Source organism: Euwallacea fornicatus, chromosome 19, assembly GCF_040115645.1.
Source record: "Euwallacea fornicatus isolate EFF26 chromosome 19, ASM4011564v1, whole genome shotgun sequence".
NCBI lineage: Eukaryota > Metazoa > Arthropoda > Insecta > Coleoptera > Curculionidae > Euwallacea > Euwallacea fornicatus.
The window spans coordinates 3,145,152-3,158,887 of NC_089559.1; the positions used below are offsets into that span (position 1 = coordinate 3,145,152).

At 36.3% G+C, this 13,736-nt stretch overlaps 1 protein-coding gene across 4 annotated transcripts in view; it reads left to right on the forward strand.

The window, feature by feature from the left end:
- LOC136345282 (acetylcholine receptor subunit alpha-like) overlaps positions 1-13,736 on the forward strand; it is a 156,100-nt gene that overhangs the window by 59,554 nt on the left and 82,810 nt on the right. For all 4 annotated transcript variants that reach the window (XR_010733117.1, XR_010733118.1, XM_066293418.1 and 1 more), the window contains exon 3: positions 5,907-6,016. Coding sequence is in view for 2 of the 4 variants with exons in the window: in XM_066293418.1 (XP_066149515.1) it covers positions 5,907-6,016 (110 nt within the window). In the remaining 2 variants the exon portion in view is untranslated. The remainder of the gene's footprint in view (positions 1-5,906; positions 6,017-13,736) is intronic.

Consider the following 13,736-nt stretch of genomic DNA (forward strand, 5'->3'; position numbering starts at 1 on the left):
CAACACTTCAGGTTTAAATAAAAAAAGAAGGCTAGGACAACTTTGATAAGTAGCATTGAAAGAAAGAGATAATTCAATAGAAGATTTATTTTCTGCCATAAGTCCTTCCCTGATTGTCCCTATTGTAATCCCTAGGAGAAGGGCAATCACGATCGTTCAGGTCCCTATTGTGCGGGTCCCTGTTGTCCATATCGATGTAGAGATCCCTATTGCCGTCCCTGCAATTTGGGACCCTAGAGCTATATAGCCTCGGTTAGAATCAGGGCCTCTAGAGCGTTCACGATACTAATACACGATCCCGGTTGTCTCTATTTCTGAAGTCTCTGTTGTCCCTATTGAAATGACGATTGTTAGGGTCACGGTTATTGGGGTCTCTGTTATTGTTGTAGTCCGTGCAAGGGCTCGGGTTAGCCTCATTTCTGTCGTTGTAGTCTCTATTTTGATAATTTCAGTTATAGCAGTAACCAGTGACGTTCGACCTATTATAGGATCGAATGTACCTGTTCTACACTAAGCTTTCAAAATAACCGTTCAAAACCCTAGGGAATGTTCGATTATTGACATAGTGTTGGCCCCTAATCAGTCAGTCTCAATCGTTTCGGTAACACTGATCCTTGGTTCAATCGTTATGAACCTCGTCTCGATTATTGTTTCGAGAGTTCGGGTCCCGGTACCCACTAGGATCCCTGTTAGGGTCTCGATTCGGGTCGAGAGTGCGGTACGCAGAGTAGTCTTTATAATAAAATAACTACTTAGTACTATCAAACTACATGTGAAGGAGAGGGTGTTTTGCGGTGGCCACACCGGGGTCTACAACCCCGGACAGTTGAGAGGAGCAAAAAGTAAAAAATGAAATTTAGAGTTGAAGTTCGAATTAAAGTTTACAATGGGATCAAATAAATAAAAAAATTATCCAGTTTTGAGCAGAGTGACTGCAAAACTCCTTTCTGTGGGTGCGTAAGTGCTGTTTCTTCATGAGTTCCCCCAGAATTTCTAACTTCTTGGTTTAAAAGAAGGGCACTCAGTGATAAAACACACTGACTTTTGCTTATGCCTTACAGCTATTCTAAACTGTACTGAAACGAATCTTTCTCGCTTATTTTGAGCAGTCGTTAAAAAAAGGACATGAAATGTACAGGGCAAGCAATTTTTGAGGTTTATATTTCGGTAATTATAGGAAATAGAGAAAAACTAATAGAGCACTCTCAATTACTCCTGAAGATCAGCCCACAGGAGTAACACATTAGAGCTCAAAAGCCACAGGCTGTCTAAAAAAATTCATTGAGGGTGCTCTATTAGTTTTTCTTCATTTCTCACAGTCAACGAGATATCAACATCGAAAGATGGTTGCAATGTGCAGTTTAGTAACATCGGAACACATGATAAAACGTATGTACAAAACAGATAATGATTTTTGAAATTGCACATTGTTAACACGTTTATTATCTTCTCTTTGTCCCGAGTTGCTGCCAAACCAATGTAACCATGCAATTTACAAGGATACGTGCTCTGCATTTCCCTTATACCTATTTAAGAGCACGTATTGAACAATCCGATTGTTCTAAATAAAAGACAAGTGTGCATCCTCTGTTCTATCTATTTACAGAATTACTTCACGTTGTCAGGGTTATATTGTATTGGAAACATTTGGGATGTTTTAAAAATCGCTTGTCTTAATTTACGCTTAAGTTAACTCCTTAGCTAAATCGACGAGGAAGCGATTTTTCCAATATAATATGATTTCCAATATTAAAAATGGTTTGCGCCTCAAACCCACTTTCTAACTGCAGTACTAAAGGACTACCTTATTATCTGCAAGACATGTAGCTCTAATCTGGGTCATTGCCTCAGGCAAAATGCATATTCAGCATACGCAAGGAAGACCAATTTTAGATAAAGTTAGATGCCTGTAATAATAACTTAAGAACTGAGGATGGTGCTGGAGACGGGAGAAACTTGCATTGTGATACACTCGAATCCAGGTTTATCACAAAAAAATATTTAAGTTCTATTACTCCTGTCGATAACGACCACGTATAGAGGCATAATGATATCATATTTTCGGTATTTTAAAGGTAGATATAGAGGCTTTTCTCCAGCGAAAATGAACCCTCTAAAGTTTCTCATTTCCGAGCTACAGGCCTCTAAACTGCCAGAAATCTTAGAGCATACATGCCATTAGTCTCAGTTTACCCTTATTATCTCTGTCTACAGCTTCCAAGGAGGGTGGCAAAGCGTAGTCATACTTCCACAGTTTTAAGACTATATAGGGTGTCTTCTAACTGTAAGGTTGAAATTTAAAAAAATTTAATACGTACTTTATGCAGCGCGTTCCAGGAAAAAGTACTCACCCTGAATATATTTCCTTTTGTTAAATAAAAAAAAAACGTTGAGACACGTTAACTTTAATAGAAAGGGGGACATCATTTCATGAAAAAGTTATTTTCGAAATGTCATGTCTTAACCCTTGAAAACCACCCTTTTAAAATTTTAAAATTGGAGGAGAGGTCGTGTTATATCCCATTTCAAAGGTAATTTTACTTTCCTCATTGTCAATATTTTAATTTTTGTATTTCGGTCTTGTAGTAATTAAACAAAAACCTCGATTTTTGCCATATTTACAGATATCTTATTTATTTTATCGTTAGAAATATTAAAAGTGGCCCGCATTGACTTCCATCCACTCGTATAGCTGATCCTTAAAACATCGTCGTCTCATACGGTTATTGAGCTGCACTTTTCGGCGATTCGGGTACGTAACTCTTCGAGGGAGTCAGACTTTGTGTTAGAGATTTTAGCCTTCAATTGCCCCCATTAGAAAATATCCATATGGCTAAGGTCAGGTAATCTCGCGGCCACTCAACTGTACCCTTCTGCCAATGCATCTTCCATGGAACTCTTCATCTAGGAATTGTCGGACGGCAGTATTGTAGTGTGAAGGTGTCCAAAAATACTCTTGACAAACTAATCCTTATCCTAAGAAGCGACAATCTTGTTCAAGTATTTCAGTTATCCTGGAAAATATAGCATCTTGTAGAGGTTTTAAATATACTGCATGATATAGAAAAGAGAACACTCCGTAAAAATGATTTTATTTAAATAATTTTTAGTATACATATTTAAAAATATATGGGAACACAAAAAACTATTCAATTTTCAGCCATATTTATCAATATATTTATGAATTACCAGGAATTTTAGTCTGTTTTACTGTAAAAGTTGAAATAAAATATCAACAATATGACGGCAAAATATTATTTATTGATGTATGGTGTGCTTAGAAAGTGTTTTTAAATTAATTAAATATACCTAGATGCAGAATGCAGCGAAATTTTCATCAATTAAGCGAGTTTCAGAGAGGTTGAATAGTGGGTTTACGAGAGGCCGGTTGGTCATATAAGCAAATCGTCACTAGATTAAACTGTAGTGTAAATACTATAGTAAGATGTTAGGCATGTTTCCAACAAAAGCAAACAGGCAGAAGGAGAGATACTGAACGATTTCGAAGAACTACAGAACGCTCAGATCGTCGCTTTCGAATTATGGTCCTAAGGGATAGGTTCGTCTTGTCGAATACGCTGACGGATCAGTGGTTTGCTGAGTATGGAAGACCCGTTGGGATTCGACCCATTTATCGTCGAATAAAAAGTTTTGGATTGATTTCGTACCGTACCCATCTTGTTTTAACTTTCACCTTAAATCATCGTCAAAATCGACTGCAGTGGTGTAAAAAATTGGATACATTGAAATCTGGAATAGAATTATATCAGTTAGTCACGAATCCAAGTTCTCTTTGGATATGCATGATTGTCAGGCAAGAGTAAGAAAAAGAAGGGATGAAAGACGGGATCTTCAGTTTCCAATACACAGGCATGTCCATCAGTGTGTTGGGGTTTGGGGTGCTATTGCATATGGTTGTAGGTCACCTTTACTTTCCATTAGAGGCACCTCAACGACACATCCCAGAAGTCCTGGAACTTCATCTCGTGCCTTATCTAGAAACTCTTACTAATCCAGTTTTTCTGGAAGACAATGCACGACAACATGTGACTATAGTGACTCTGGACTACTTTCAACAAAATGCGATCATTTTGCTACCTTGACCACTCGATCTCCAGACCTCTCATCGATTGAACATGTGTGAGATATTGTAGGTAAAAGGTTGTATAATTTACTCCATCCCTCATAAACCCTAGCGACGCTACGTCATGCTATTCAGTTAACCCGGAATGAAATCTCCCAAGAGGACATTAATCATTTCATTAAATCAATGCCTAAACTTATACAATACGGAAACGTAGAAGACATCGCGGAAGACCGACAAACTATTTATTTTTTTTAGTTTTTAACAATAAAATTTGTTCAATATTTTAATGAAGCATTTGCCTTAGCGTAAGAAACGTGCGTACCAAAAATTGTTTAAATTAAACCATTTTTACGGGGTGTTTTTGGTCTGTGTCACACAGTATAGTTTTCTCCATTTATATTACCAAGAATGGAAAATGGTCTAACAATGTGATTATCCAAAATCGTTGCTTAAACGTTCAATTTTTGAGTTTGTTGAGTATGGGATTCGCGGAACAAGAACTAACATCACTACAGTAACGATGGTCATGTCTGTTAACTATATCGTTGAAGCAGAATGAGGATTCATCATATAATTATGTATTATAAAATAAAAATCTTTTTAAATGGAACATGGTACTAAAGGATTCACGAAATTCTATGCGACAGTCGAAATTATCCTCGTTTAATTCCAGTGCTAATTTTATCACATTACAATGGAATTTTATTCCTTTTAAAACTCTGTGAAAAGTACTTTTTGAAACGTCGGATTCCTCATAAATTTTTAATACAGACATTCTGTTGTCCATATGAACGTGTCCAAGAATCGCGATTTGGACTTCATCACCTCTCGTTGAACGGTTAATTTCCTGCTTTTTATTTTGGACGAAACCAGTCTCATTCAAATTCGTTAGCAACTTAGATGAACAAAGCTGGCATACTATTTTTTCAAGATAATTTAAACTAAAGAGATGAGCTCCCGCTCACGAAAAAATATTGTTTTTGTAATAAAAACACACAATCTTGATTCTCATCTTGTTACGTGTAAAACATTTTAATAAAATTAAACTAACTGCAAAATGAGGTTTTTCCAAGAAATACTAAAACCGTTAAGTGCAAATGAAAATATCAATAAATTGTTCTTCTAAAAAAAATTTTGGTTTTCAATTTTAAATGGAATGTTAAGAATGTCATTGTTATAAATAGATCTGGGACGTCGACGTGTTGTGAGTGTAACTGTCCATTTCGGCATTTATTACAATAACATAGATGGTTAAAATAAAATATTTTCATTTTTGTTTAATTTCTACAAAACCGACGGATTTTTTTTTAAATAAAAGCCTGGTGGTGTAGGTATTAAAATTGCCTTTAAACAAGGTCTTACACGACCGCTACCCGAATTTGAAAATTTCACAGGGATAGTTTCCAGGGGTAGAGGGGTGGCATTTTAGAAACAACGTTTTCACAAAAAGATGTCCCCTCTCTATCAAAATTGACGTATTTTAGCGATTTTTTCTGTAACAAGCCACAGAAAAGATACTCACGGTGGACACTTCCCTGGGACACCCTGTAGGTAACAGATGCTTACCACAACCAAAATCGAACAGGCTGGGACTTTTCGTTATGTAGTTCTCTGCGATTTTTATGCCCGGACTCTGGATATTTCTTGAGGTACGTCGATGCACTAGCTACCGTGTTGGATTTATATCCAGAGTCCAAACACAGGCAAGTTCAGAGTTTTGTGCCTGCTAAAAGTTCTGGCCCATTTAATTTTGGTAGAGGTACGCATCTATGCCGCATACAACATTCTCAGTAATTACACATCAGATTACCTTTTTCAGTCTTGGTACGACTACAAGCTGCGATGGGAACCAAAGGAGTATGGAGGGGTGCACATGCTGCACGTACCTTCCGACCATATCTGGCGGCCGGATATAGTACTATATAATAAGTAAGTACCGAGACCTCCTGTATTATTTATGACTGTTCTATAGAATTTCATCTTTGTGATTAGCTCAATGTGCTCACGTAATTGTACAGTATGAAGCCTTTTTATTTCAGTCATGGCGCCATGAGTATTAGAATTACCAAGAAAATCGAGGTTTCCATCCTGCTTACATCTGTCTTATTGATGTCAGGTATTTGAAATGTGTGCTCTTTTTTCTATTCGAAGTTTTCCTGCTAAAACTGGCCTTAATAGGTTGAATTTGGAGGATAAACTATGTGTCATCCACACAACAATTTTGTCACTGCAACGGCATGCATTTTTGTTGGGTTACAATACGACAAACAAGCAGACACGCTGTTAAGCCATGTTTGCGGTTTTGCCCATTTTGGTGGCAGAATTATTCCCAGCCAGAATTAGTTACCATAACTTCAATGTAGTGTGAATAACTGCGTCGTAAATTAGCCTAAACGGAGATGGTTTACCTAATTTAGATTTTCTTCGGGAAGGGACTCCCCGACACACCAAAATTAAGAAGGGTCATTTATTTTGCGTGAAATATCAACAGTCGGCATGCATTTTGTTTGTTTGCGATTCTCCCTCAAAAGCCCTCATTACATCAGAAAGGTGCAAGAGCCCTTTCGCTGCTAAATTAGGCCGGAATTTTTTAGTATAAAGCACAATTAACGAAGGAAAGGGGCGTGAAGCCCATTATGTTCCACCTCAAAGTCTGAATAGATCTCATGGCTCTATTGCCGATTTTCATCCTTCTGCAATTAACCCATTATTTCCTGACCCAGATGGGCGATTCCATGGAGATATTTATGAACATGCCCTATACGTCCAGATGCAGGGCCCACCTCTCTGCTTGAATGATAAATGCGATGTCATCGGCTAGACATTGATGCCTGAGATTGATTAATTATCTGACGAAATATCAGATAAAGTTTCTATTTTGGCTTTTTCTACTAAACAAGTTTCTATGGATTTCGTTTTATGAGATACCCTACATAAAAAGAAATTGTTATAGGGCTGTTCCGTCGAGTCATGGTCCCCTCATATTTTTTGCGAATATTTATATTATGCAGTCGAGAAATCAATTAGTATGGGATTTTATTTTGAAAGAAACATTATGACCCCTTTAACGCGAATTCTGTTAAAAAATACTGCTGTGAGATAAAAGTTACACTTACGCTATCAGCTGTGTTGCCACGTACAGTTTGTACTCCCTTACGTCAGTTTTCTCCCGAGAGCGTCACGTTCCCACGTATATTTCCGATATTTTATTACTATGACAACTAAAAATTGAGTTTCCAATTTGCACGCAAGGAGGTACATACTTATGTATCTCCGTACTCTTCAACTACAAACCAAAGTCATAAAATTCGAATTGGTTTTTACCGAAACTTCGTAAATATTTATTATTGATGGCTCTTGTTCCCACTTTCGTTTCTTTGTGAATTCAAGTTTTTTTTATAGTTAAGTCTTCGCACTAGTCAGAAACAATATTCATTGTCGTTGCTTTAAAATTGAGCTCCTTTTTTAGCATTTTTACGCAGATTAATTGATGTACCTCCACCTCCAATTGTAAAAACAAATTAGTAACTTGACTATATAAGGCAATGTTCAAAATTTTACACGTTTTGAAACCAAAACTTTTTTGACATATGTCGCCGATAGGTCGTGTTTCCACGTATCTTCGTTCCAGTGTTTAAGTCTCACTACTCCACACACGCATTATTCCGATACAGTATTCATCGTCGAAGGTTTCTATTAAGCTCTGCTTATATTTTCATCACAGAATTACCGACAGACCGTGTTTTCGCGTACTGAAAAATATGTTGTTGAACATGTAGATTCCAGAAAACTACCCAATATTTTAGGGCAACTTCGGGGGCCATTTTTTTTACAGTAAGGCCCTCCGTGAAAATTTATTTCACCGTCAACCATATCTAGTTTAAACTCGTAACATCTCTAACGTAATCAGCAACTTCCGAGCAGGCAAAAAATTATGTTTTAAAGCTTTTTCGCCATCCGGAACGTGAAAAATGTTCCTTGAAAAAAGTTGGATCACAAAGCGATTCCGTCATGGCAATGAATTTAAATGGGAATCTGCTTAGGAAAACAAAGTGAACTTTCCAGGAATTGTAACTGAATTAGTTTTTACGCATATTTCAGGATTTACCTACCATAAGGCACATCGCCGCAATGTCGGTCTAAGGCCATATACAGGGCGTAACCTTTAACCTGAAATATCGCAATATAGGGAATAATAAGCGCCCTACGAAAAAAATGCCGAGTATGAAAGTTTAATTATTCCGCAGGGGAAATACTTTGATGCTCAACTTATTATCCCTTCGGCCCGCCTTGTGGGAGTTGGAGGGATGGGGGGAACTTTGAATTATTAAATGGCATCCCACACTTTTTATTACAGACTCGAATTCTACGGCAAAAAATACGTAGAATTTGCCTGGAACTTTTTTTTCATTCATACTAGATGGCGCTGTTATAGACGAAATTCAATTTTCCTTTCGGTTATGACTTATTGAAAGGTTTGATGAAATCTGCTTTAAATTCAATGTAAACAAAAACTTTTTGCAGTTAGTTTTCATTTCATTTAAAATAAGTGCTTAAAATGATGAACTTCAACTTCAATGCACTTATTAAATCGCATTTCAAACGACCGAAGACAACTAAGGCCAATCTAATGTAGTATTAATACCAAAACAAGTCAAACTGAACGAAATTAGTTGTTTCTACAGGTTAGCTTTTTTTAAACGTTTAAACCAAAACCGTAAACCAATGAAAATGTGTTATTTTTATTTATCCTGAACAGTAAGTGAGAATGAAGTTCTTTTTTAAGCAGTTTTCTTCAAACCTTTCGATAACTCGTAAGCGAAAAGAAAATTAAATTTCGTTGATTACAGTGCCATCTATCATGAATCGAAAAAATGTTCCAGACAAATTCTACGTATTTTTTCCCTAGAATTCGAATCTGCAATGAAAAATGAAGAATGCAATTTAAAAATTCAAAGTTACAGCTCATCCCCTCATGAGGAGGGTCAGAGGGGCACTAATTTTAGCATTAATATATTTTCCCCTTGGAATAATTAAGCTATCATAATAGGCATTTTTTTCGCAGAGCGCTTATTATTCCAGGTATTGCGATGTCTCAAGTTAAATGTTACATACTGTATATCAATTTTCATTACATTAATCAAATCATCTCATATATCTCCACGGAATTCACTTTATCTGATATAAGAATAAATTAAATTTTTATTCTGCTAGCTTTTCCAGAAGAATAGTGACACGACGAGCACTCATCGATTTATTCAAATTACGGCAAAAGCTACATTCGGGAAAAAATGATTTTCAATTTTAAGGGTTATCTACTTACAGTTTTTGGGATTTTATTCCTTTAGGGCCGCTAGTATTCGATAAGGGACATGGGAAATGGATTCCCTTATTATTTTATCGTCAATGACACCGGTAATTCCTGCGATTTGGAATCTCTCCTGTCGAGCGGTAGAAGGTGCGGGTCTGGTTCCCACGTAACCATAAACGTTCCCTTGTGTTGTTAGAAACTTCAACATCATTATATTCTTATATAAAATTTTGGAATGGGTTACCTTCAGATTCTCAATTAATTTGGGGTAAGCCCAATTCTCATCTACTGTCAATATCCAAACACCTGTTTAATCACTTTATAAATGCGTTAAACTCACTGATAACACTGTAATTTAAATCCCATTTTCCTTTCTCTTTCACGCTTTAATCATTTTTTGAAATAAAATTTTTGATGCATGAAACCAGATTAAAAATTTTTGTCGCGTTTTAAAAACAGTTTATGCATGAAAAAATATCCATTTCAATTTGAACATCATCCAGCACTGCGTCTATTTCCATTGAAGCACCGTTTCGAAAACAAGGTCTCGACATGAATATTAAAAATATCACGGGAATAAAAGGGCCAAAAAGTCATTTTGTATGCGAAATTTGAATGGGGCTTTTAATTTATGTATGCTCGTAGAATTCCGAAAGCATTTCCGCTCTGTGGAGAAACTTAGTGCCTATTACTTGAGGCTCTAATATGGTGTACGATTAGGATTTGACGAATTTGTGTTTAAAGAAAAAGCCGAAGCAAAAGGTTAGACGATTTTATTGTTTTCCATACATACAGGGTCCTGCAATAGTGCATCAGCTTTCTGTAGCTTCTACTTCTTTTTCTAATTTACAATTTTTTTTTCTGTGGGATTACACAGCACATGAAGGCATATTTCCAGATTTTTTTCTCTTATGGGCAGCATGACGCCAAAAGTGAGACCATTTCATTATTTTAAATGAAATACCCCAATTTTTGTGTTATTTTCGGATTTCTCGATAAATTTTAAGGTCACTTTATGTAAAGTGTCTTATTTTAAAATTAACCGTTTCCGAGTCATTTGGACGCATTTGATTGCTGTAAGGTTCCACGGGAATCAGTATTCTATGCAACCGTCGCGAATTTCGAAATAAATCTTCTTGGAGTCCAAGAGGACTTAATAAATGGCGATTGGTCGTGTTTTAATTTTTTTAAAACTCTACCACAGCTGCCGAAATAGGCCTCTGTAGTTGCATGACTTCAAACCTCCAACAACTTGCTCATTTCAAATGGAATGTCCTATTTTCTCGGCGGCATCGTGTTCAAAATTCAAAAATCGACAACTTTTCTTAACATTGCCATAATCCTCAACTTAGTCATTTCTGAGTTTCCGAAAATTGGCTTTTTTAGCTTTTAAATGTTTCGATCGTCAAGAAAAATATCAGAATGACGACAATATGTAATATTTGGAAATAATAAAAAATATGAAAAAAATTATTGTTACACAGAGGAATAGCATATTCTCTTCCTGATTCTGCCAAATGTTAAATTTAAAAATTAAAACATAATAGTTAACTAATTTTACATTTACGTTAAATTAATCTATCAGGGAAAGTCAAATAAAAACCTTAAAAACAATATTCAACTTAATTTGTTTAAACGATGTCATAAACGAAAATGTCGTCTTACAATTTAGACTCCATTACGTTGAATACATCTCCTCCATTGTCTTAGAACTGCTTGAATACAGGAAGAAAAGGATCTTTTGTTAATGTGCACCGCCAATCATAAACTGTCTGAATCAGTTCATCAATAGTTTGAAAGTTCTTCCCACCAAAAGCCTCTTTAAAGCGACCGAATGCATGATAATCGCTGAGGGTGAGGTCAGGCGAATATGGAGGATATGGTAGATATTCAAACTTTACATTTTGCATGACTGCTGTAGTTGCTTCATTTCTTCAGGCCATTCTTTGCTTGCTCGCTTGATTTTAGGCTGATGATAATGTCCCCGAAGTCATCTCCAGTAACAATCCTTGTCAGAAAGACGTTTCCTTCTGATTCATACCGATGCAAGAATTTCTCAAATGAATTAATCGTTCTTGTGTTAATTCTAAGGTCAACTGCTTTAAAAACAATTTTTTTTAGATAGTATTTCTTCCCATTTACAACATGTAATTCCGCACCTGATTTTTGTGGGGGGCGGTTTTAGTTGGTCCTGCCTTGTAACTTAACGATGATCAGCCTAACAAATTCATCTTAAAAGATTTTCAAAATGTCTTCCATCTTGCTCAAGACATTTGTCGGTTCTGATATGAAAGGAACTATCCACGTTTTGGATCACTGTAGGTGTAATTGTGGCAAAAGCATGGATAAGTCTTTGCCTCGTGCTCTCTTGAGTTATCGAAGGTTCCACGTAAATACGTTCTTTAATATACCCCCATAAGAAATAATCAGGTTTTGGCAAATCAGGGCGTCTTGCAGGCCATGCAACTGGTCCACCCCTTCGTATCTACCAATTGTCGAACGTATAATCCAAAATCCGAAATGGCTTTAGCTTCTTCCCAAAAAATATAGAAGGGCGCTATTGTATTGAAGCCAAATGTTCTGTGCCCTAATATAAATCAGTATATTTTTGAGCAACATGGACAAAATATTCGTTAAAAAATCCAAGTACTTTCAGCTGCTAAAACGACCATCAAGAATATAGAGACATTCCACATAATGTCCAAGAATTCAGCCCCAAATATTTATTAGCCAATGGTGGTTGTAATCAATTTGCCGCAATATTTTTGGATTTTCCACAGAATAACAATGCAAGTTAGACTTGTTGATACAACCATTATTATAAAGTGCGGATTTATCGAACAATAAAATGTTCATGAAAAAACAAGGATTATCCCGTAAACGCAATTGCGCTCTGATGGGGCTCAATGTAGTAGTAGTAGTGATAGAAAAATTTTATTCACTTAAGAAAGGGCTATCGGCCTCAATGGCCTTTCTGCCCGTGACATTTTTTACCTTTCTTCTTTACAATTCAATCAAATATACACAAAAGAAGAAAGAAGAAAAAAAATCAGAATTCTTGGAAATATTCCAGCAGTGTTGTGGAAGGGAAGAGGAAGCGGGATTGTCTACTTTGTCTTGTTAAGCAAAGTGGGTTGAGTGTAGTTCGATTGTAGTGATTATCGTTCCATTTGAATTTTAGTTGTAGTAATCTTTCCATTATTGTAATCATTAGTGCCCGTTCATACAAATGTGCCTTAAACGGATTGTGAAGAGGGTTCTCGGGAGGTGTCTTATCTTGGTGATTAGTCTCACAATCAGTGCGATCTGTTCTGTAGTTTGCATGTGCTGTTTTGTTCTCTCTGCAGCATTTGCTCTTAGTATATGTGCATAGTCCAATAGTCATCTGCAAATGGATTTGTAAATTTAGGTGTCCGTTTTGGTACTAATTCCTTTATTTTTACATGTCAGAGTTCTAAAGTGTTTGGTTCTTCTAATGATTTTCGTTGTTGTATTTTGTACGTGTTTGAAGAATTTTAATTAATTGTTAATTGATATCTCTAGGTATTTTACTTCCAGCTTTGGTTTCGTTTGCTTACTGTCTGTTAGTATTGTTGGGGAGTTGTTTTTCATCTGATGGTCTGGTAGAAACAGTTGATTTTTGGTTGAGCTTGGTGTTAGTCTCTATCTGTAGAACCAATTCATTGTGTTGTCCATTAGTGTCTATAGTTTTTCCACCGCTTTCGTTGTGGTTTTGTCGTGCGTAATAATTGCAGTGTCGTCGGCGTATTGCAGCATATATGGTGTTTTGTGAAAGTGATTTTTATCTTGATTATGATTGTATATGTCGTAGCAGTAAATGTTGTAAAGAAATGGCGCGATCCTTGTGGTGAGAGCCCTTGCTCAGTGGAGAGGGTAAAGGAAACGGTGTTGTTCCTGCATACCTCTAGGTATCTGGTTTCTATTAGGTTTCTTATAATATGTGCTAAGTAATTCGGTGTGTTGAGGTTGTATAATAGTCCTTTGTGCCAAACACTGTCGAAGGCCTTATTTATGTCCATAAAGAGACATGCTGTTTTATTGTTTTCTAGGTGTGAGGTTTATACCGGGTGATTCACGGTCGATGGTAGGTTAGACGTTTCTGGAAGACTGATATCGCGATCTTTCTGAAAAATTCAAATCATGTTATAACAGAGGTTTTATTAAAGACCTTTGAGCAAAAAATTAAAAAATTAAATAATATTCCGAAAATTGCTAGAGATAGGTAGAGGAAATAAAATGCAGAAGTTATTGGTATGAAATAAAGAACCCAAAAATGAAAAAATATACAGGGTGTTCCATTTAAAATATCGGAGATGC